The 25,515-nt window shown below is 44.4% G+C and overlaps 1 protein-coding gene across 2 annotated transcripts in view; it reads right to left on the reverse strand.

Moving 5' to 3' along the window:
* The window catches only part of CC2D1A (coiled-coil and C2 domain containing 1A), a 113,781-nt gene that overhangs the window by 57,555 nt on the left and 30,711 nt on the right, over positions 1 to 25,515 (reverse strand). The window contains exons 6-13 of one of the 2 annotated variants that reach the window (XM_073622763.1): positions 22,356 to 22,704; positions 20,550 to 20,668; positions 17,766 to 17,844; positions 15,444 to 15,512; positions 10,869 to 10,999; positions 9,405 to 9,477; positions 8,559 to 8,719; positions 5,790 to 5,877 (exon numbers count right to left, since the gene is read on the reverse strand). In XM_073622763.1, the coding sequence (XP_073478864.1) occupies positions 5,790 to 5,877; positions 8,559 to 8,719; positions 9,405 to 9,477; positions 10,869 to 10,999; positions 15,444 to 15,512; positions 17,766 to 17,844; positions 20,550 to 20,668; positions 22,356 to 22,704 (1,069 nt within the window). Of the gene's footprint in view, positions 1 to 5,789; positions 5,878 to 8,558; positions 8,720 to 9,404; positions 9,478 to 10,868; positions 11,000 to 15,443; positions 15,516 to 17,765; positions 17,845 to 20,549; positions 20,669 to 22,355; positions 22,705 to 25,515 lie in introns of both variants that reach the window. The other variant, XM_073622762.1, reaches the window with a different exon arrangement.

Raw genomic sequence — 25,515 nt, forward strand, 5'->3', positions numbered from 1 at the left:
GTAGCCTGATAGTCCAGGCTTTTAGAGCTAGATGTATCGCCCGGATCTCCAGAATGTTGATGGGTAAGGTCCTCTCTGTCTTGGACCATACCCCTTGGACCGCAGCCTGTTCCAGAACTGCTCCCCAACCTGACAGACTGGCATCTGTTGTTACCACCGTCCAGGTATCCGGTAGAAAGGATTTCCCCTTCTGCAGGTTTTCGGGTATGAGCCACCAATTGAGGCTCTGATGCACCGCATGCGACAGGTGCATCGGAAAGTCTAATGCCTGAACCTTCTTGTTCCAGGTCGACAGAATACTGTGTTGTAGCATTCTTGAGTGAAACTGAGCATAGGGAACTGCTTCGAATGAAGACACCATCTTCCCTAGTAGCCTCATACAAAGGCGGACTGAGGGACCCTTCTTGGTCCTTACTGTCAGAATCAGCTCTCTCAAAGCAGTGATCTTTGCCTGGGGTAGAAATATTTTCTCCTGGCTTGTATCTATAATCAGACCTAAATACTCCAGTCTTCTTACTGGTTTTAGGAAAGACTTTTCTAAGTTGAGGATCCAACCCAGGTGTTCTAGATACCTGATCGTGGTCCTCAAGTTTCCATTCAAAGAGGCTACCGACCGGTCTATCAAGAGCAGGTCGTCTAGGTATGCTATAACAGCTATACCCTGAGCCCTTAATCTGGCCAGAGGAGGAGCCAAGATCTCTGTGAACACTCGAGGTGCAGTGGCTATCCCAAAAGGCAGAGCCACAAACTGGAAATGGCGCCCTCCTACCTCGAAGCGCAGAAACTTCTGATGAGCAGGAAAAATGGGCACATGCAGATATGCATCTGTGATGTCTATTGATGCCAGAAATTCTCCTCCCTGCAGGGTGGGAACTACTGTTCGAATTGATTCCATGCGGAAGGATTGAATCCTTAGGAATCAGTTCTGATCCCTTAAGCCCAAAATGGGCCTGACATCCCCATTTGGCTTTTGGACCGTAAAAAGGTTGGAATAGAAGCCCAATCCCTGGTCCTTTGCGGGAACTATCATAATGACCTCCTGCGACAAAAGTCGCTCTAACGCTAGAAGGAGCGACTGCTTCTTCTCTGGGTCTCTGGGAACATTTGATCTGAGGAACCGAGGAGAAGGGAATTCCTGAAACTCCAGCTTGTACCCTAAGGTTACCGTGGAGACTACCCATCTGTCCTGGAAGTCCTCGTGCCAGAGCTCTGAGAACTGTCGCAGTCTTCCCCCCACTCGAGTGAGCGGGGGCGCCCCCTCATGCAGAGGTCTTAGTGTTTTGCCTAGTAGGCTTCTTTCCCCAGGACTTCTTTTGTCCCTGGGGTTGACTCTTGTCTCTGGACCCCGATGGAGGCGGCCGTCGAGACTGCCTGGAGGCTGAAGCCCCCGGCGCTGGGGAAAGAGTCCGTTTGAAAGAGGGACGCTTACTCTTCTTCTTGACAGGTAAGAGAGTGCTTTTCCCACAAGAGATTCTCTTGATATAGTTATCCAAGTCCTCTCCAAACAACCTTGCACCACGAAATGGAAACCCAGCCAGTAGCTTCTTACATGGTGCTTCGGCTGACCAATTTTTCAACCATAGGATTCTACGTATATGCACCAACCCCAGTGAAAGACGGGAGGTTTGCACGATAGAATCTCTAATGGCGTCAACCACAAAGCATAAGGCCGCTGGAAGGTTAGCAAACCCCTGGGCCTGCTGTTCAGGTAATACTTTGATGACCTGCTTAACATGGTCTCTTAAGTATTGACAGACTCCAATCGCTGCTACTGCAGGTTGGGCCACTGATCCTGCTAAGGAGAAAACATCCTTCAATAGGGATTACATCCTTTTATCTACAGGATCCCTGAGCATCTGAGCATTGTCTACAGGACAAGTCAGGCTATTATTTACGGAGGAAATGGCGGCATCAATAGCCGGTATTCCCCACATTTTAATAAACTTTTCTTCCATCGGATAAAGTGTTGAAAACTTTCTCGGCGGAAAAAAACGTTTGTCTGGGTGATCCCACTCAGAATAAATAAGCTTTTCAAGTAAAGTATGAACAGGAAAAGCATGTGCTGCTTGGAAAGGTTTCAGTGACCCCAAAGCAGAAGAGGATTCTTTAGCAGTTTCAGGTATGGTTAACCTAAATGTGGAGCGGACCAATCCAGTGAGGATCTGCACTAAGACTTTCTCCTCTTGGGAAGTCGCAGAGGGTCCCTCTCCACCTGAATCCTCCGAAGAGGAATCATCCATCCCATCCCGATCCTCTGAAAGGGATTCATCTCCTTTATCCCAGAGCTCCTCTGTCTGAGGGTCTTGGGGAACAGAGGAAAGCCTAGTGCGTTTTCTTCCACTGAGTGAAGACGTAATCACGGCCATTAATCTTTCCTCTAGACCATTAATGGTTGAGGAAAAAACCTCTTGTGTAATATATACAGGGGCTGAAGTGCCAGAAGCAGGTGTAGCCCCTGACCCCGATGGCTCTCCCTGGCTAGCCGTCCCTGGCCCATCTTTAGGGGGGGAGGATGCTGCCGACAGGGGGCCCTCAGAACCTGAACGAGATCCCCTAGTGTCTCTGGTTCCTGGGGTGCTTGAACCTCTTCTACCCATAGTGCAAAGCAACAAGGTGTGAGGTATACAAATGAACACTGCCCGCTGAGCGATGTAGTCTGGCTAAAAGCCTTGCTACCCAATGCTCAGTCTGGTGTTACTTCAGTAAATGCTGCCTAGGAGAATGCCTGTGTCCCACCTTACATGCGACCGTCAGCTCTGTGTCTCTCAGAAGGCTGAGTGCACCTGTACAGAGTGCCTTTAATAGCCTGCAGCTGGCCTGAGTGGGAGTCTAAATACTCTGTGCTGACATCCCGCCCACTCCTCTACCGCCCCCCCCCCCTCGAGTTTTGAAAAAAACGAGCGCTTCCCGCACTGCCGACTCTCCTGTCATGCTTCTGGAGAAAAGGCTGGGGATGGGGGGGGGGGGGTAGGAGGGAGACTGGTAACAAGATCTGCCTGAATGGCTATCTTCAGAGATGGTGGCCATTAGGCCGCAGAGCCCGGGTGGTATAACCACTTTCTAGACCCCTGTGGCCCCTCTCTAGCCTGGGGGGAACATTCAAACATGAGAAATCCCCCTTTCCACCTTACCTGCTTGCAGCCTGCTTTGAGATGCTGGGACATAATCAGCACTGAACACCTGAGACAGTCAGTCAGCATGTGTAGGTTTGTGCTCTTGGCAGCCCCCGATGGTCACAATAGGCATAGCATGCATTTACCTTAAAGGAGAAAAGCCACTAGAACTCAAAAATTCTGTGGAATCTCCTCTTACCTTATCCAGCCGCAGGGTGCTGTTTACACAGACCCAATCTTCACCTCTCACGGTGGGCTCCGTTTGAAAAAACCGTCAGAGACTGTGGCCCCCTACGAATAGGGGGACCCAACAGTTCTGGGACCGTAAAGCACCTCGCCAGAAATTAGGAAGTTTAAAGCCATTTTCTGATCTGCGGGGTCCAGCTCTCTAAAAAGAGAAGCATTACGGGTAAAACCTTGTTTCTTCGGACACGAGGCCCGGGTACCATTCAATTCGGCCATGAAAAGACACTTTGAATGGATCCGGTTCGCCTGGCTTGCCCCAGTATAGGATCTTAGGATATTCCCTTTGGAGCTCAGCACAGGACATCTTTACACGTCCATCACCTAAGACACTGGCGTAAAAACTGAGGTATCCCTGCAAGGGGGAGGGATTATATAGGGGGTTGAACTTCCTGATAGGGTGTGCCAGTGTCCAATCACCAGTGATACCTATATAACCCATCAGTAATTACTGTGGCTCTGTGTCCCGTGATGTTCGAGAAAGAAAACTGAGGTATCCCTGCAAGGGGGAGGGATTATATAGGGGGTTGAACTTCCTGATAGGGTGTGCCAGTGTCCAATCACCAGTGATACCTATATAACCCATCAGTAATTACTGAGGCTCTGTGTCCCGTGATGTTCGAGAAAGAAACTCTTTTTTTTTTCATTTTGGATAGAGCATAGAAGGGATAACCCTGGTCAGACTTATTTCCCATTGCGGAGATTTACCTTCACTTCCTGTCCCATAGCCAAACAGGAAGTGAGAGGAAATCACTGCAAATCAAGGGAATTCCTTGGGGGCCCCCAGGTCACCAGAACTAGTGTACCCATTGGAAGATTTCCCCTCTATTACTTTTCTGGGGACAACCCAAAATGTGTGATTTTCTTTTACTTTCAATGATAATGGTAAACAGGACCACTAGAGAGTGAATTTGCTTAACGGGGTCACAGACAGCAATAAAAACTGACAGGTGTTCTAATCCCTCTCCACTATATTCAAAACTAAAAAAAAAAGTTTTTGCCTTCAGTTATACTTTAACCACTTCCGGACTGCCGCATGCCAATATACGTCCTCACTTTGAAGAGGGAAATCTTTGTTATGGCAGCAGCTAGCTGCCATACCCCTGGTATCCTCCTCTTCAGCGGGTGGTCAGTTTTCAGATAATAGTGGTCTCTGCGGCGAATTTGTCGCAAGATCACTTTTATCGGCGGCGGGAGAGGGCCCCCCCCCTCCTGCCGCTCCCTGGTTCCCTCCGCCGCTACCGATAGCTTCGATCGGATCCTTCTTCTTCCTGGGTATGGAGATGAGTGAGGGGAAGATGGCCTCCACCCTTCTCCATACCATTGCAGGGCGAAAGCAGCGTCAAAACGTAACTTCCTCCTATAGCTCTTAAAGGGCTTTTTTTTTTTTTTTTTTTTTTTAATTTTGCATTTTAGTGTAAATATGAGATCTGAGGTCTTTTTGACCCCAGATCTCATATTTAAGAGGTCCTGTCATGCTTTTTTTCTATTACAATGGGTGTTTACATTCCTTGTAATAGGAATAAAAAAAGTGACATTTAAAAAAAAAAAAAAAAAAAAAAAAAAAAGAAGAAGAACAGTGTTAAAATAAAAAGGTAAAATAAATAATAACATATAAAAAAATGCGTTTGTGCAGAAGCAAATGCATACGCGAGTAGCGCCCGCATATGAAAACGGTGTTCAAACCACACATGTGAAGTATCACCGCGATCGTTAGAGCGAGAGCAATAATTCTAGCCCTAGACCCCCTCTGTAACTCAAAACATGCAACCTGTAGAATTTTAAATGTCGCCTATGGAGATTATTAGGGGAAAAGTTTGTCGCCAATCCGCGAGCAGGCGCAATTTTGAAGTGTGACATGTTGTGTATAAATTCTACAGGTTGCTAGTACATCTAACACTCTCCTCCCCCCAGACTGACAATGCTTCTGTCCAAAAGGCGCCCCTATGTGCTCCTTCATCTAGACTGGAGGCACTTTAATACAGGAGGTGTGTTAGTGCCGGTTCACACTAGGACGACTTGTCAGGCGACCTAGACGCCTGACAAGTCGCCTCCCGTTCTGTACAATGGAACCGTTCTAATAGGAGCGACGCAAGTCGCTCCGACTTAGAAAAATGTTCCTGTACTACTTTGGGGGCGACTTGGGGCGACTTGCATAGACTTCTATACAGAAGTCGTTTTGCAAGTCGCTGTGGAAGTCGTGTGCACGGAACTCGGTGAGGCGACCTGCAAGTCGTGCCGCCCCAGTGTGAACCGGGGCTTACTGGCCAAATCACCAGGTGAAAACAGGGGGGGGGGGGCTAAAAACTAATGCAGCCCACCACATTGAATGATTGGTAAACTGCAATAGATTACATTTTAGGTTTTGGGTTTATGACCGCTTTAAAGGAGTAAAAAGTAAACAGAAAAAAGAGGATTAAGGAGAAATCAAACCTTTTCCAGACATTTGGGGGCTTTTGGAAGGAGAGGTCTTGGGCGCTGTTGACTGTGGTTGTGTCAATGCTCCTGGCCGAGGAACAGGCTGCAAGAAAACAGTCACAGTAAAAGGAAAAAAAAAGAAAGTCCCAATTAGAATCACTTTATTTCAAAGCAAACTTGTCATGGTAAAAAGACAAGATCTTCTCAAGTCATCCTTCGTCTCCGAGACCTCCTCTCTGTTCCAGTGGTGACGCCTTCACCAATCTCAGCATTACAAACTTATGAGAGTGTTGGATGCCAGGATGCCCATTTCCCTCACCAAGCACTGTGGTCCCTTTCTCCAATCCCTATGTCACTGCTGGGTATTGTAGTGCTGTAGGATTCGGAGGACTGAATCAAGGCACACGGTGGGGGACAAAGGCATCGGACACACCCAGAAGTGGCAAAGTGTTAAAGGTTGGAGAGTCTGGTGGAGGCTGCAGAGCTGGAATAGAAGGAAGGCAGGAGGCACGGGCTGCTGGAGGAGTGAGTAGAAGTGAGTAGAAGAACTCTTCTGTCACAGGGGTGCCTTCATTTTATTTATTTTAAACTGTATTTAAAGGGGTTGTAAAGGTGTTTTTTTTTTTTTTTAAAAATAACAAACATGTCATACTTACCTTCACTGTGCAGCTCGTTCTGCACAGAGTGGCCCCGAACCTGGTCTTCTGGGGTCCCTCGGCGGCTGTCTCAGCTCCTCCCCGCAAGCATTTACCACCTTCATGCGAGCTCTCTCGCACGGTGGTGAGTGCTTGCGGGCGCGCTCCCGTGATACAGCCGGCGGCTATAGCCGCTCGCTGTATCACTCGGCCCCGCCCCCCGGCGCGCCGCGTCATCGGATGTGATTGACAGCAGCGCGAGCCAATGGCTGCGCTGCTTTCAATCCATCCACTGCAGCCAATCAGCGGCCAGGGTGAGCGGAGGAACAGATGTCGGGAACGCGAAGCTGACTTTCGAGGCGTCAGGTAAGTAAAACGGGGGGCTGGGGGCGGCGGTTCTGTCAGAAGTTTTTTCACCTTAATGCATAGAATGCATTAAGGTGAAAAAACTTTTACCTTTACAACCCCTTTAAAGTGTTACTAAACCCACAACAGTAAAATCAGTCTGTATATGCAGTAAAGCATGTTATACTCACTGTGGAACCTAAGGGGTTAATCCTCTGCATTGTGTAAAAAGGCTGTTAGATCCTGTTTCTCTGATCCTCCCCTTCTTCTACTGTCCCCAATCTATCTGATAGAAAATAGCCTTGGGGACAAGCTACACATGCTCAGTTTGGTGTGTATTGCTAGAGAGTTTTTTTTCTTGGGAGGGTGCATGTGATCAGCACAGAGCCAATCAGCACTGTCCAGACAGATTCAGGGGCCCTGTAGCCTCCTAACAATCAGGGGAGAATGAAAATAAGCTTGTGACTTCTATCAGCGTCTGGTCAAAGACTGCTCTAACTGTTGATGAGAAAAGGTATTTAGCAGTTTAGATTTACTAAAACTATTGCATTTCCATGTTCTGTGTACTGTGGGAGACCAGATATAGTGAATGAAGGCTCCTGGGTTTAGTAACACTAACAATAACGGTATTCGATTACAGTTGCTATATCATTTTTGCACGTTTCTCATCCTATAATAATAAATAGAGCAGGATTCCAATAAAACAGTCCACCAAATAAAAGTCCGACCTACAGATTTGTACGCTTCTGCGTGCGAGCACGAGGGGATGGGGGCTTTAAAAATGTATATAGTTTTTTTATTACACTATTTTTTATCACTTTTATTCCCATTACAAAGGATGTTTATAAGTCCCCACATCTCTCTATGCTGGAAAGCCTGATTTAAAAAAAAATACAAATATAAAAGAATGAAAAAAAAAAAAAAAAATAATCGATCTCAGGCTTTTCAACAAAGTGGCAGTGTTTACATCTGTCAGAGCGGAAGTGATGTCATGATGTCGCTTCTGGCCTCCGAGGGTCATAGAGCTGGCCGGGGACCGCTCTATGGTAAACTGGCAGCACTGCCAGATCCATTCTCTGGATCCCTAATCGCACAAAGAGCCCAGGGAAGCACCAGAGGATGGTGGGAGAGGGGGGGACGTCTCCTCCCACCACCTGTAAAAGCAATCAAGTGGCTTAACAACCGCCAAGATGGCTTTTACACTGTAGGGAATTGCTGCCTGAAAAAAATAAAGATATCTGAATTATGCCTGTAGCTGCAGGCATTATTCAGATATTCAGACATTCAGATATCTCCACTCAAAGTCTGCGACGTCATATGACATCCACCTGGGGGAAGTGGTTGATATGATTAATTAAAGTAGATACATTTATATAGTCTTACAGATACAACTAGCCCTTTGAGGGCAACCACTATACTGATGTGGCCCATATGAAATGGAGTTTGACATCCCTCGATTAGAGTCTCGGTTAGTTTTTCATTGCAATCCCTCTTCCGGAGAATTTGCCTCACATCGTGTCAGGACAGTAAGTGAAGGGCAATCTCTCCAAAGAGCATACAGATACACGTTTTTAACAAATTAATGAAGGCTTAGAACCTTTATTGTTCCTCGTGCCTTCTTGTCCCAATGACAACCACGACCCACATTTCCTGTCCAGGTGTCACATGAAAAGAAAGCAAGTGGAAATTTCCCCATGCTACAGGATATTTAACTCTTTTCTATTTATCCAAATCAGGAAAGTAATGTAGCTGGAGTCAAGAGATCCTGAAAGCTATAACACGCATTACAAGAACAAAGCTTAACCTTCTGTGCAACAGAAGAGGCTTTCCCTTTCTCATCTTCCTCATCATCATCGTCATCACCATCTCCCTCCTGCTGATTGGCCAACCTCATTGCCGTCTCCAACACTCCTACCAGACTTTGGTCTGCAGGCGCAGCATTAGATCCCTCGATTGGAGGAAACCCTAAATATATAAGAAGAAAAAGTCAATGGCAAATTCAAAGTTTACGTGGAAAAAAGGTATAGCATCTATATTGTTGATTTAATAGGTATGCAAAGCCATTTATAATGTAAATGTGTAAAGGATATGATTGTCTTTTAAAGGGGTTGTAAACCTTTGTGTTTTTTTCACCTTAATGCATCCTATGCATTAAGGTGAAAAAACACCTGGCAGTGACCGGCCCCCCAGCCTCCTGTTTTACTTACCGGAGCCCTGGAACTTGACCTGGCGGGGACACGCAGTCTCTCTGCCCGGGGTTCTCAGCTCTTGATTGGATAAATTGTAAGCAGCGCAGCCATTGGCTCCTGCTGCTGTCAATCAAATCCAATGAGGCGGGGCCAAGTCATACATTTGGGGGCTATGGAATGCTGCAGCGTGCCCACAAGGGAACCCCCTCGGGGAATCGCTTCCCCGAGGGGGTTATCTGATGCGTGGAGGAGCTGCCAGGGGACCCCAGAAGAGCAGGTTCAGGGCCACTCTGTGCAAAACGAGCTGCACAGTGGAGGTAAGTATGATATGTTTGTTATTAAAAAAAAAAAAACAAACAAACCCTTACAATCACTTTAAATTCGTTTTGATTATCATGGGGATAAAGCACTTTATCTTCTACAATGCATTACCAACAGCAGGCTGAACTGTTCATACAGACCTGGTGGCACCGGTAGCTCTGCTACATTGACTGGCTTCCCAGCCTTGTGGCTACGAATGGCATCTTGGTATTGCTGCAAAGGGGCACAGAAGAGAATGTAATTAACTTAATTAATCCCACACACAAACACTAAAAATAAAGTAAATTCAGTGCCATGCCACGCTGCTGGAAATATGGTGCCTTTTGAACTGGAAACCAGAGGCAGGACTTTTCAAGTAATTTTGTAAAATGGCATTTGCATTTCTGCTGTGCTTGCTATATACTTGTCTCCCCATATGTATATGTGTTTTGTAGGCATTTTCTTAATAGTTTCTCTCCATTTGGGCATGGGGATGTTAGATATTACTCAGTGGCGGCTGGTGGGTTCTTTTTTTTTGGGGGGCGGCAAACAAAGAATACCCTCCCTGCCCCCCCCAAAAAAAAAACCCACCAGCCGCCACTGAGTAATATCTAACATCCCCATGCCCAAATGGAGAGAAACTATTAAGAAAATGCCTACAAAACACATATACATATGGGGAGACAAGTATATAGCAAGCACAGCAGAAATGCAAATGCCATTTTACAAAATAACGTGAAAAGTCCTGCCTCTGGTTTCCAGTTCAAAAGGCACCATATTTGCAGTTTAAAAGTCGAACATGCCTTATGCCACTTTCCCATAAGTGGTTAGAGTTCAGCTTTTAGCTCCGGATAGATAAAGTTATCTACTACAACTAAACTCAGACAATGCACTCCTATGACCCCATTCATGCACTGTGTTTAGCGACTGTTTTATTTCATGCTGTTTTGTGCGGTTAAAAAAAAAAAATGAGGTTAAGTGCGTCCAGGACTGATTTATCGCATATATCGCAGTGTGTAATTTCACCTGCAGATAGCAGCGGCAAAAAATTAAAGAAAAAACAACAGGAAGCACATCAGAGTCGCAGAAGATACCTGAGAATGACTCAAAGTTCCAGGGAGGGTACAAATAGAGAGAAGAGCGATGGCGGCCCATGATCTCTCTCATAAGAGATAATATAGCCTTGGTGCATGCCCGACCTTAGATATGGGACCCTGAATGCCCAGGATACTCGGACAAAGTTATAAGTAGGCTGAAATGGGAGGAAGTGTAGCGATTTGTGACAGCAAACTGGAAAAATATGTCTGCAAGTGAACAGGAGAACCAAATGCACACATACACTATAGGTAGTCAAGGGACCAAAAAACAAAAAAAAAACAAAAAAAAAAAAAAAAAAAAAACACAGTTGCTATAGAAATGGTGAGAGATCGCGCTGGAGCGTAGCCTGGAGCAGTTGCACGATGCGTGTTCTCGGGAGGATGTCATATGATGACCTTCCAGAACAATAGAGTTCCTGCCCGTCCATCATTTTACAATGATGTGGGCAGGAAGCAGTTAACTACTGTTAGGCATGACCTGGATAAAGGAAAACATTAACAGACAAGATCAGGTTACTCTCTTCTTACCTTCACAATACGTTCGTGCATCCGCGCCTTGCGATCATCACCCTTCCCCTTTGCCTGCTCTGCTGCACTGCGATATTTTTCCATCCTCTGCTGTAAGGCCTCCAAGAGGTCCTTAGGAGGTGCAGGAGGAGCTGCAATCAGGAGAAGATCCAGAAATTTGAATTTAACTCTAGCCGAGGATGGATTAATTTTGGGCAGAGAGAGGGAGGCACAATTTAATCACTTTCATGACTGTTCCCTGTGCATTAAACCTAGATTAATATTTGTATTTTTTTTAACTTTATTTGTAATACAATACAGTATATGTAATTGTGCACACACCCCATCCCACTATCTAGCCATAAGGTAACACAATCAGAGAAGCTTGCCATGTCATTGCCTTCTTCTACAAATTACTAATTGAACTATGAATTAGCATGAGCAAATTAGTAAGATCTTGTGTGATCTAAAGGAAAAATCTCAGGCCATCAACTGCATTCCTTTTTTAGTTGGTGCACTGTAGGCAGCACTGGAACCAGAAGTGAATTGTGAGCTGGAGGCCCCTAATATCACCTCAATATCATCAGAAAATTGGACCTCTGCTTCCACTCATACGCTGATGACACCCAACTCTACTTTCGCATCACTGGACAAAAAGACCATCAGCAGCAATTAGAGAAATGCCTCACTTTGATAGATGACTGGATGACCATTAGCTCCCTCAAACTTAACGGTTCAAAGACAGAACTTCTTCTACACGCTAACAAAAATTCCAAAACTAAGACTCCGTGGACACCTCCCACCGTCTTCGGACAGACCATCTCTCCAAGCACCAAAGCCAAGAGTCTCGGGGTCTTCTTTGACTCAGAAATGTCAATGGATGCACAAATAGGATCAGTATTAGGGGATCCCACCATCTCCTCCGCCTGCTACGTAAACTCATCCCCTTCATCCCAGAAGAGGACAAAGCAGCAGTAGTTGGAACAATCATCAATTCCCAACTCGACTATGCAAACTCGCTCTACATAGGATTACCCCAATATCAGCTTGCGCGCTTACAACTCATCCAAAACACGGCGGCAAGACTGTTAACAGGAAAAAAAACCCTGGGAATCCATTTCCCCATCCCTGAGGAGCCTACACTGGCTAACCGTAAAGAATCGGATCACATTCAAGACCCTCTGCCTCACCCACAAATGCATACAAGGAAACGCTCCTCTATATCTTCGAGAGAAAATATAACACTACACACCCAATCGCAGTCTTAGATCAGCTAACCAAAACCTCCTCATCATTCCCAAATACCGCTACAAAGCAAAGGGAGAGCGAAGATTCGCAGGCCAAGGACATCGGCTATGGAACGCTCTTCTGACTTACATCCGCATGGAAGAAAACCACCAGCATTTGCAGCGCTTTACAAATCATTCATTCATAATATAGAAGGACCACTCTACATGAGTCTAGGTCCTGACATGGTGCACCATAAGGCAGGGACATCATAGTTCAGGGTAGAAGGCTAGGCCTTTGGGCAGATGGAGGAGATCAGATCCCTGTATATGGAGAGCAGAGGCAAACCTAGGATGGATCCGTGTCACTTGCAGTCAAGAGCTGAAATGGAAAAGGTGCTTCCTTAGTTGAAGAGAACGACTGACAAGCTACCTAGCGGCTGATGTCAGTACTCAGTGTTAAACCCCTTCAACAGTAAACAGAATGAAAATTGGGATTTAAATAGCACTCAATGGTCTTAAGAATTAGTTTCCAATGCTCAGCTCACACTAGGGAAGACAAGGTCACACCTGGGACTATGCCCCAACTCTGTATCCAGAAAGCATTTTGTGGCTTACTAACACAGTACAATCAGGTCTAGAAAAAAAAGTGGTACAATGCAGTGCCCAAAGATCACATTCTAGGCTGGCACCACAATCATCGACCAGCTCAGCGGGCTCTGGGTATGGCCTCCAAAGCTGGAAAATGCTTATCTGGATAGCTGCTACAAAAATAAATCAGGGTAAGATAAAGAAAACAAACAATTATTATTTTTTTCTATTACAGGTCCTTCTGTATAGCGCTGTCAATTTATACAGCGCCTTTTACATACATATGGTACATTCACATCAGCCCCTGATCTCAAGGAGCTTACAATCTAAGCTCCCCGACTCACATTCATACCTACACATACTAAGACCAATTTAGACAGGCCTGCCAGCATGTCTTTGGAGTGTGGGAGAAAACCGGAGTACCCGGAGGAAACCCACGCAGGCACAGAGAGAACATACAAACTCCAGGCAGGTAGTGTCCTGCTTGGGATTTGGACTGACGACCCTAGAGCTGCCAGGTGTGAGGTGGCTAACCACTTAACCACTTAGCCACTGGGCTGCCCAACAATAAGCCCATCATCTTGGCGTACATACAGAAAAATAAGGTACATGGTGAATTAATGCACAGTATATCAAAACACTGGATAATATCTCAACTAGTGCTTTAGGTCATAAAAGCCAACAGAATAGGGAGGGAGGCCTTTCAGACGATCGACCTAGGTGTCTAGGGTATATGTCACAAAGGGGTTTTCAGGCATAAACAAGGCGGACTCTCCCACCAGTAGACTTTTGGGGGGACAAGCCAGAAAAAAAAATATCCTGTTAAAATGGTGAGGCTGGGGCTCTGTGAACCGCCAGGTGTCCCTCCAGCAGCCCAGCAAATTTAAGTAAGCCTATGCGACATGGCCGCCTTGCGATTGACCTGCAGGAAGTCAAATGCGTAGGTTGAGTTTAACTAGAAAGGTCAAGCAGAGCAGAGGAAAGATGTCCATCCTCCTGGATACTACCAAAAAACGAAGGCATTCTGGGAGTAGGAGGGGTTACACTGGGCTGGTCACAATTCTTTGGTTTGCCAGTGTCCAAATAATCCTGATGGTGGCGATATAACCCAATAGTCTCTGAATTTCTGTGCCCCTGAATACTAAAGAAAAGTACATATTTGTCTCTACAACATAACTGCTGCACTGGGCAGCCTGTATGCAGGGTTCACACTAGCAGTAGATAAGCATTTTACTTGTGCGCCTTCATTTCTTAGCTGGAGCTCTGGGAAATACCCAAAACTGTTGGGTATGAAGGAGCAAATGTCCCTTCTCCCTTTGCTCCTATGATGCAGTGCTACGAGCTTTAAGGATAAATTCACCTTGCTGAACATGTTACATCCATATTTAGTATGTGACATGTTCATCAACCTCCTCCTGCACTGCTGCTCCCCCCCCCCCCTTACCTGTGACAGCGAGCGAAGGATCCTCTCCCCGCACCTGCTGTCAACATTTGAACACAGCACAGCTGTGCAGGGCTCCATTCATAAAAGCTGCGTTATTCATTTACAGAGTTCTGCGAACAAATAAACTACAAGTCCAATCTTCCACTGTGGCAGCCGGCTTGTAGTTCTCAATGAACTGCGATTAATTTTCCTGCCCTCCAGTAATTGATCCAAAGACATGCTGGTAGGTTAATTGGCTTCTGTCTAAATTGGCCCTAGTATATGAATGTGAGTTAGGGACCATAGATTGTAAGCTCCTTGAGGGTAGGGACTGATGTGAATGTTCAATGTATATGTAAAGCGCTGTGTAAATTGGCGGCGCTATACAAGTACCTTAAATAATAATGAAGAAGGAAGAAGAAGGAAGAAGAAAGAAGAAAGAAGAAAGAAGAAAGAAGAAAGAAGAAAGAAGAAAGAAGAAAGAAGAAAGAAGAAAGAAGAAAGAAGAAAGAAGAAAGAAGAAAGAAGAAAGAAGAAAGAAGAAGAATGATGATCTACCCCTATGGAGGTACAGGCAGACAGCTGTACTAAGAGTCTAAAGGAGCCTGACATTGCCTCTGTGATCGCTGGTGCAATGCTCTGCAGGTACTTTGCAGAGCAAAAATAATAAATGCAATTTTTTTTTAACCTGCAAAAAGATGTGCTGCTTTTTTTTTTTAAAGTGAACTTATCCTTTTAGGCTGGGTTCACACATGTGCGGTGCGAATTCCAGCTCCGTTTTCTCTGCCAAGATAAAAAACAGCTGTTCAGCGGTTCCTCTCCCTTGTAGCTGCGGATCAGTGCAGTGAGCATGGAGAGGGGGGAGAGGGGGGAGGTGTAGTGAGGAGAAGGAGAGAATTAGTGTTCAGAACGGAATGCATCTGCGAATCAGATGCGTTCCCATAGAAGATAATGTGCTTGTAATTCGCACCGCAATGCCCAGAAAACGCACACGTTTTTTGGGCAATGTGCATGCAATGCACATATGTGAACCAGATGCATTTAAATGAATGCATTTTAAAATGTCCTGCAAACTGAATGCGGTCCTTAGAAGCCAAAGAGTGAAGAGAAGAGTGAAGGCAAAGACAGTCTGAGTGTAAACAAAGCACTGTCTCCATAGCATCTAAAGCAAAGGCAAAGTAGTGAGGTACTGTAGGTGGCTATAGCTGGAAAAACTACTACAAAATGTTAAGGTGTTTTTAGGTACAGTTGTCTTGTCTGCATGATAGAAAAGACAATAAATATGATAATACAGAAAGAATAACACAAAAATATATGACACTTACAAGAGTCTGAACTGCAGTGAACAGTACTTACCTGCAGAGACTGGAGACTCTGTGCTCACTGGAGACTGGGGGACCGACGGCTTACTGGACGGTTGCTCATCTGCTGTGGACAGGTATTCTTAATTTTTTATTCTGCCATATTAGTTGTAAACAACAATCAGAACATTCATAACAACATACAGAGTGCAAAATGTCTTGATGCCCATAGCGAACAGCTTTTCCTGTGTAATAATAGCCTCCCCCACTATTATAAGATCTTCCAGCACCATAATCGTATTATCTCCTCAACCCATACCAAAATGAAACTCCCAGAAATATGATATTCACAAGCGTTGCTAATAATCCCCAAATATTAAAATATCAGTTGGCACCCTTCCAGGGTGGATTTGATTTAAATCATGTCAATTTAAATAACTTTTAAAGAGCAACTGTCATCTCTGTCCAGCAGAGGCTCCTCCTCTGACTCTCTGTTGACTCACCGACAGTCCCATTCACTTTAATGGGACGGCTGGTGATGCGGAAGTGACACAACAAGGTGAGGGACGTGGCGGCAGCGGGTGAGTGGATGCCCGCTAACAGGCGCTGCCATGATGGATCTGAAATGACAGGTGCTCTTTAATTGTAAGGACTTCTTCTTGCTGGTAGTTAGAATCTTTAATATCTGCAAACAAAATGAAGGTTTCCTATTTAGAATAATAAGCTGTCAGGTTTGTAAAACAGCAATATCAGAACCGATTCAATCATACAGTTTGTAGTGTACATAGATTTACAAAACAATGGGATAAAGGAATATTCCTGAACTTTGTTTTATCTCATGGTTACTGTGACATTGTATGAATGCATCAATGCAGTGCATGTTATCTCAGCTTGCAGAGCTTGGATTCATTGAATGAGTTTATCAAAAATGTAAATATTGCAGAATATACAGCTTCATGTTACGTAACCAAGCTCCATTTCATGCTTTTTATTCAAATTAATTTGATAAAAAAAAAAAAAATTGAAAAAAAAGAAGAAAATATCTGATTTTTTTTTTTGAAAAGCGACAATTTTTATCCACCCTACCCCTTCCAATATCCCCCAGCAATATCATATCTCCTACCACCTAAATAATATCTCTGTCAGGGCTGGGCTCATCCCTTCCTTCTCAGAGCTGGCCGCTCAGCTGTCGGCTACTTGCCAGCTCCCATCTCTCTCCACAGGTACTCACCTGTTGATGATATCCTGCTCGTCAGTCCTGCCTACTTAAGCCGTTCAGCCCAGAGGATCTCTGCCTTCGCCTTGGTCAACATCACAGAGAGGATCTTCTGTGTTCCTGTTTAAAGACTTGCTTTGCTGACATTCTTCTGGCTCCGGATCCTGCTTGCTGTTTCACTACATTGATCACTGACTTCTGGCTTGGCTGACTATCCGTTCCGGTTACTGAACTCTGGCTATGTTTTGACTAAGTTTGTTCTTTTTACTTTTATTATTAAACAAGTGTGATTTATTTGTACTTCTGTCTTGGTCTGATTTCATGGTTTCTGACAACCTCCTAGGAAAATAATTACTTCTAGCCCCACAACACAACCCAAAATGGAACTAACCAAATAAAATACAAATGTGGGAAATGGGGACCAAGATGTGTTGTTTACAGCAGTCCATCTACTGCGGACCAAATAAAAGTCCTAGACATATGGCCATTGGATTTCTTATGAAGGAGATTCAAATTTACATTAGCTGATCTACCCCTTCACTGGATATCAAAGATTTGCCTCCAGGGGCTTTTGAGTATGTGAGCAGAACCAAAAAGAACTGAAAGCTGCATTTTCTTCAGGGATAGCATTTTAGCCCTATTAATATATTTTTTATTCAGCCATGCTAGCATGACTGTTAGCACAGCTTTATACCAATATTCAATCAGAAGTCAACTTTAAAAATCTACAAATTTTTTATTTGAAAGACAAAGCATAAAATACTGTGACTTATGGCTGCCAATCGTAATTCATCACTGAATGATGCAAAGTGAACATGGTTGGTTTGCATTACTGCATTTGTAATGATCATATTTACACGATAATGGACGCACTGCCTTCTTAACAAGGGACAAAGGCAAAAATGACCGCCCCATATACATAGAATATTACAAACGGTACATGGAAACAAACTTTTCAACCTTTCCCATGCATTGTTGTTCTTTTTTGATTTATTCAAAACAAATTCTTATACATATCTAAAATACATTTTAAAAAGGGTATGTAATCCGGGAACCAATTAAATCATCAAGTCGTCCCCGCATACCTAGGTCAACTAATTCAGCTTACAAAAAGCCTGCTTGGATTTGCTGCTAACAAAAGATTTAAAAGTTTTGTCTGACCTGGTGGAGGAGGAGGAGGGAGACTGTTCAAGTTTACTGGCTGTCCTGAATCCAGCGCAGAGAGCATGGGGTCAAGGGACTGCAAGAAGAAGAAGACAAGGGGCTGGTGCTTTAAAAATGGCAGAGAGGCAACACAAATACTGCACATATATGTTTTACATTTAGGCCTCATTTACATGGGCATACCTAAAGTGCTTGTAAAACCTTACATATACCCAGTGAAGTGACTGGCCTCAGGTAATGCACAGAGATGAATTAAATCCTCCTTACACAAGTTGTACCGGTTTATTTGCAGTCTTCTCTTCTCTACATCTGTTCAAATTCCAGAATTTATACAGCCTTCTGAGCTGTCAGAAAACAGGGGGCGGAGAGCTGAAGTTACACTCCGCATAGCTCAGTGAGGAGAGCTCTGAAAGCTGATTGGAGGTAAGGGACAACCCCACCCTTTTCACACAGGAACAGAGCAGAGGCTGTCAATCTGCTGGAGATCCCTCCCCTGTCACCATTTTTCTCTCGGTGTCAGGAAAGCTTGTCAGAAGTGATTCATGCTGATAGAGGAATGAGGAAGCAGACAAAATTGACACTTAGTGCTCTTAATTGAGACAAGTACACACTGTAGAGGGATATTCTTTGTTCATATTTCATGTCTGAGGTTTACAACCACTTTAAGAGTACACCCAAAGGCCAGGTTTGGCTGCATAGAATATTCAGGTTTCCTGTGCAGCCACATGCAGGCAGTCCCATTCATGTGAATTGGGACACAGCAGCAGCATGGAGCTGTTGCTCCAAATTTGACATCCGTGAGTGTCCCTGAACACAGACCGCGTGCATTCAGAGACCCGCACCCACACAGCTGTCAGATTGTGTGTCTGTGCAGCCACTGCATCCCCATTGACATAAACAGGACTATCTGCACAAGGATGCATGGGACACTTGTGCATTCCTATGCAGGCAAACACGGTCCTCATGTTGGCCTACGCTTAAGTACGGTACGTTTGTGTAAACAAGGCTTTAGAGGGAAATCTAACTCTGTTGAGGGCGAGGTTTTTATTTTTGTATGAGCGTTCCTGTCCATCATTTTTCATCCTTGTCCTTAAGGGGGTTCAAGGCGCTGGAATCCTGGAGTCTTATCAGTTTTGTATTGTTGTAGTAAGCACCAACAGTACAATAGCAGTAGGACTATAGATGAATTTGGATATTGGGCTGGCAGCTTCTGGGTTCCCACAGTGATGAGGATGAACTAGTCTAAAATTGAAGTCCCACACCGTAATATTCAAGTCCAGATAATAGTTGTTTCCAAAGACAAACGGTTTACAAAAATCAATGCATTTGGGGGCTGAGCTTGAACCAGCTGCTGATGAACGCTGTGCTGAGTGTTTTCACAGCTTTGAATTCTGAGTCTGCATACTTTGTTTCCTTCCTTCTTCAAGCCCTGATGAAGGCAGTGGAGCTAAGCCCCAAAAACGTGTCGGCTTTTGTAAATCATTTGTCTTTAGGATATAGTTATATCTGGACTTTAATATTACGGTTTACAATTAAATTCTAGGCTCATTTTTTTATCCTTGTGTCACTGGGACAGGAAGACATTGGAGGAAATTTACTAAACCTGGAGCACCCAGAATCTGGTGCAGCTGTGCATGGTAGCCAATCAGCTTCTAACTTCAGCTTGTTCAATTAAAGTGGTTGTAAACCCTTTTCTGTGATATTTACCTATAGGTAAGCCTAGAACAGTGGTCTCCAAACTGCGACCCGGGGGCCAGATGCAGCCCATTGCATGCTTTTATCCGACCCTTGGGGCACTATTTCATCCACTGATACCAACAATGGGGCTTAATGCACCCCAACTAATTCCTATGAAGGGGTACAATTCCTCCCAATGACATCAATGATGGGGCACAATTCCTCCCGGCGACGCCAACAATGGAGCTTAATAACACCAATGATGGGGTACAGTTCCTCCCACTGACACCAATAATGGGGCACAATCACTCCCACTGCATCAAATGATGGGGCATTATTTATCCCCACTGATGCTGGAGCATTTTCTGCTCCCACACACCACAGTCCGGCCCCCCTAAAGTCTGAAGGACAGTAAACTGGCCCTTTGCTTAGAACGTTTGGAGAACCCTGGCCTAGAATAAGGCTTACCTACAGGTAGTGGAAATATCTCCTAAACGTGCGCCGGTGATGTCATCGGCGCATGCGCTGTGAAGAAAACGGACCTGCGTGCCGTTTCTTCACTTGCAAGTGCCGTGACTGACAGCTCCCGCGCGCATGCCTAGGAGTGACGTCACGCGGCTCCGGCCAGTCACAGAGCCGGAGTCCGCGGCCCCGGAAGGAAGAGGGGTGAAGATGGATGCAGCCTGCACAGGGGACAGCCCGGGCTTCGTTTGCAGGTAAATGTCTCATAATGGGCTGGTATGCGATACAATAAAACCTGGAAGCGGATTGCTTCTATGCGGAGCTGCACCAGATATTGCATGCTTCAATTTTTAGTAAATAACCCCCACAAACAGCATCCTATAAGGATCCACTCTTCAACAAAAAAAGTGTAGAGTCCCATTACTTTTCATCCCAGTGATAGGAACTAGAAGTGACTGGAAATTATGCTAATGTGGACTCGGCAATATAAAGTCTCAAAGCCTTTCCCGCATTGTCAAAACATAAATTAGCTGGAAATAAAGCATCCCAGGTGACATATGAGGCCAGATGGGTTGAGTTCCTGGTCCTTCTTTTTTATTGGGCCATATGTTCAGCCTGTCTTATTGATCGTTTTAGAATCACCTTTGCAATACGATAATACTTGCTGGCCAGTTCTGCATCTCCTTCCTGTTTGCTCTTCAGTGCTGCCAATTTATACTGTCTCTGACGCTCCAGCACCCGTGCTTTGTTTCCATCAATTACTAGAATAAAAAAACATCAGCTGAGACAGAGGACATGGACACCATGCTTAACAGCATCTGACATAAACGTGCCTGTTTTACCCACACTAACCAATTCTATTCAAACACTATACTTTCAATATTGGCATTGTTACCCTGAAAAAATCAGCATGGTCTTTAACCACTTCAGCTCCTGAAAGATTTACCCCCTTCCTGACCAGAGCACTTTTTGCGATACGGCACTGCGCCGCTTTAACTGACAATTGCGTGGTCGTGCGACGTGGCACCCAAACAAAATTGACGCCCTTTTTTCCCCACAAATAGAGCTTTCTTTTGGTGGTATTTGAGTGCCTCTGTGGTTTTTATTTTTTGCGCTATAAACAAAAAAATAAAGCGTAAATTTTGAAAAAAAAAAGCAATACTTTTTACTATAATAAATACCCCCAAAAAATATATATAAAAAAACAAATTTCTTTCTCAGTTTAGGCCGATATGTATTCTTCTACATTGTTTTTCAAAAAATATCGCAATAAGCGCATATTGACTGGTTTGCGCAAAAGTTATAGCGTTTTCAAAATAGGGGATAGATTTATGGCATTTTTATTATATATTTTTTTTATATTAGTAAATGGCGATCTTTTGACACCATTTTGGGACCATTGTCATTTATACAGTGATCAGTGCTATAAAAATGCACTGATTACTGTGAAAATGACAGTGGCAGGGAAGGGGTTAAACACTAGGGGGCAATCAAGGGGTTAAGTGTGTCCTAGGGGGTGATTCTAACTGTGGGGGGGGGATTGTCTCACTAGAACATGACAGAGATCACTGCTCCCGATGACAGGAGCAGTAGATCTCTGTCATGTTGCTAGGCAGAACAGGGAAATGCCTTCTTTACATAGGCATCTCCCCGTTCTGCCGCTCCGTGACACGATCGCGGGCCCCCGGCGGACATCGAGTGACCGTGACCCGCAGGGGCACGGTCACAGAGTACGCGTCGGGCATGCCCACAATGCCGCGATTTAAAGGGGACATACCCGTACGCCCATTTGCCCAGCCGTACCATTATGCCGACGTACATCGCCGTGTGCTGGTCGGTATGTGGTTAAAAGAAAGAGAAGTATGGCTTTTTAAAATAAAAAAACAAAAACAAAAGATTATATTACCGATCCAATGCTGCACCTGTCCCCTGCCACCTGTACAGTGAGTACTGAGTGATCAAACACAGCTGATCACTCAGTTCTCCCCCTCTGAGCAAAGAGCCATTATTGCCAGTCACTGCTCTCCCCTCCAGCGCTCACTGGAGCTCTGGGCTGTGGAGGGGGTGGGTGCGGCTGGCTTAGGCTCTGTGCAGATCACCGAGAGGCTCAGCCCGGTGTCGTTCCAGGATTGTGGGTGGATCGCGACCATATGATAGGGATCTTTTCAGAGCCTAGACCGGCTCTGTGACACCAGCCTGCTGTCAACTGAAAACGGGTCACAGGAGTGCAGAACGAACTGCACTCCTGGGATCCATAGGAGAAGTACAGCCAAAAAAGCTTTGGCTGTGCTTTTTTAATATTAGTCTTCATTTCCCAATAACACCTGATCAAAGTTAGACTGTCTGGAAAATAATAGATTACATTGAATTGCCTGTTCTGTAGCAACACAGACAGCTCTGTTTGAGACACTTTGATAAATAAGATGCATGATTCAGAGCTCTGCCTACCTGGACTTGGACTGGCTGGTGTTGATGAGGTTGCCAACATGCTGTTTGGAGTGAGTGGCGTGATGGGTGTGATCGGTGCGGACGATTTTGCTGGCAAAGACAAGGTCACAGGCTGCGGGAGACTCTGAGGTTTGACAGGTACTGGGGGAGGGGCTCTGGCTGATACAGGAGGTTGAGGGGGTATACCATTTGCAGGTGGAGTGGGTTTTACGGGAAGATCGGGTACTACAGCAGCAGTAGGTGAAATTGCAGGAGAACTGGTGCTCTTTCCCACAGCCACAGGGGGAGGGATGTCATCAGGTGACACGGATCCGCCCCTTTTAGCGGTACGCAGCAAATCCTCTAAGGTCTGGAAGATAAAAAGTAGAGATAAATCACCGAGTCAATATGGGTTCCAGTTCCTGCATCCAACACAGTCTATGGGTTGCTTTAGTGAACCTGTTGGGGCTTAAAAAAAGTGTCTTAGACCGCAATAATAATTAAAGCTGAAGTTTAAAGAGGAACTGCAGTCTGCTCACATCATTTGTATTAAAAACACCTTTGCCATTCTGAAGCTTCCCTCCAACCACTTTGCATATTATTTTATATATGCTGTGATTCTGTACTTGCCAAATATGCTGCAGAAATCTCCCTCCACTGAGTTTGGCTGCAACCATTTTAACTGTGGGCAGCTGAAGCTGCTGCCTGTTCACTTCCTGGATTTACACAGACACACAGAGGCACAGCTCTGCAACTCTCATTGTCCCTCTTATGACTCATCCCCCCTCCCTTCCTGGCAAACTCTCAGGAGAGTGAGAGAGAGAGCTGTGCATGATGTCATAAGCCTGGTAATTTAAGTGATCCACAAGAACACATATGTAGCTTGCCACCATCCCTTGATAATGCATGAAATAATCTAAAAAAAATATATATATATATCACATATTGAAAAATGTAATTTATTGTAGAAGTGTATTAAAAAAATCTCATGGTGATAATACAAAACATCATAAGAGTAGCATTATCGACATTGCACTTTGTATGAATAAAATTTGCAAACATTTGTGTCAGTGTGGGTTTCCTCCGGGTACTCCGGTTTCCTCCCACACTCCAAAGACATGCTGGGAGGTAATTGGCTCCTGTCTATATTAACTCTAGTATGTGTATGTATGAACGTGAGTTAGGGACCTTAGATTGTAAGCTCCTTGAGAGCAGGGACTGATCTGAATGTACAACATATGTAAAGTGCTGCATAAATTGCCAGCGTTATACAAGTACCTGCAATAAATGATCGAGCAAGATAGATCTGTGCATACAGGGCAGCATCACATCACATTTAATCTAGAGCAAACCACATTGTCCGATCATAGGTATATGCTTAAAATTCCAATGCTGCAATACATCTTGCACAACTGCTTGCCTAGGAATTACAAATGTACCTTAACCTCAGACATAAATCAATATTTTAAGACTTGAAAGCAATTGTAGCTGTTTATAGAGTCAACATATGTAAAGAGGATAATGTGTTTCCTGTTAATCATTCTCTCGGTTTATTCACAGGTACTTGTATTTGTACTTGTATTTGTGGAGTAACAAGCCTGTGGCTCCCTCTGCTTTGCCAATGAGCCAACAGAAGCACAGAGTTTGGAGGGAAAGAGTGCGTCATAATGGCAAGAATTTCCTTCCTGAATATCAATATGATGTACAATTGAACAATGACAATCACCGTTTCATGCTAGGCATCACTGCATTTGAAGGAGATCTATGGTCACAACTTTCATTTTTAACAGCATCATTGTAACATCAATACAAACAATAGTTATATCTGACAATTCAATAGAAGCTTAATTAAAAAAAAAAAATCTCCTTTCATGTTGTCAGTTCTGCTTGTCACCTCTTTCCACAACTTCCTGGATTCCCTGCATGCTTTGCAACTTCTCCACAATATCTAAGGACTACATATCCCATGGTACCTTGCTGTGATTCCTGTACTGACTCCGCCTCCTGAAACTCCTCCTCTCGGCACCTCTGTAGTTCAGAAGGCAGGCTCTGTGAAATGTGTGACACAGCAGTGCCTACTCACAGGGTATAGTGACTATGTGTGACAGAATTCAAGGAGGTAAATGTGTGGGGGATCTTCACAAAGTAAGTTTACAAACTTCAAGATCTTTCTGATTAATAGGAGGAGACTAGAAATAATTGAAATACAATGTGGAAATAAAAAATATGATTTTACATTTTGACTACGTGAAGACTTTTGGACAGAATTCTTAATTATGCAAGTTTATAACATCAAGCCGGATGGGGATTTTTTTATTAAATTTTTTTTAAAACCTTTTAACCTCGCATGTGCTTTCTATCTGTGCGCTTATCCTGAGGAAGCGAGTTTTTATCTCATGAAACGCTTAGAGAATTTAAGTACAGACCATCTTGACTGATGGACAGCATGAGCTCAGTTGTCATATGTTGATGTCAAGTCTTTTCAAACTTGAAGGTTTTTGAATGCCATTTGATGATGTTTTTTCACTGTTGGTATACATGTATAACGATATGCATTTATAATATATGTATTTTTTCATGCAATAAATTTTCTTATATTTTACCTTGGTGTTGTGACTCGATAAAAGTCCCATAGGCTATAGATAGTTGTGAGATATGCTTTATAGTCAGCACCCACCCGAGAACTGGATAGAAATTAATTATAGTACCCTATGCGATGATGTGTGGGGTGTATATATTTTCTGGACATCTTTTTATGTACAGTAAGTGATCAAATCTACAAGGAAATGGGTTTGCAAGACGAATGAGACTTGGTTGGCGTCCAGCCGAACACTCAGCTTGATTCAGATGGAGGCATGGTTTTATATTTTTGTTATATGAGACAATGGCGCAGCACGTCGCACATGCCCCAGGATGACGGCAAATTGTGACGAAACGCATAGGGCGGACGACGCGCTGACGTCATTGCATCCCACAAGTCCCGGAAGTGCGGGCGTTTGTTTTTATGCTGGCTGGCGAGATTTAATGCGTGCTTTTATCTACTACAATGGGAGTGTATCTTCATTAATCTTAACCACTTACGGACCGCCGCACGCCGATATACGTCCTAACTTTGAAGAGGAATATCGTTGTTATGGCAGCAGCTAGCTGCCATAACCCCGGTATCCTATTTTTTGGCCGG

This window comes from Aquarana catesbeiana, linkage group LG03 (genome assembly GCF_042186555.1).
Source record: "Aquarana catesbeiana isolate 2022-GZ linkage group LG03, ASM4218655v1, whole genome shotgun sequence".
Taxonomy (NCBI): domain Eukaryota; kingdom Metazoa; phylum Chordata; class Amphibia; order Anura; family Ranidae; genus Aquarana; species Aquarana catesbeiana.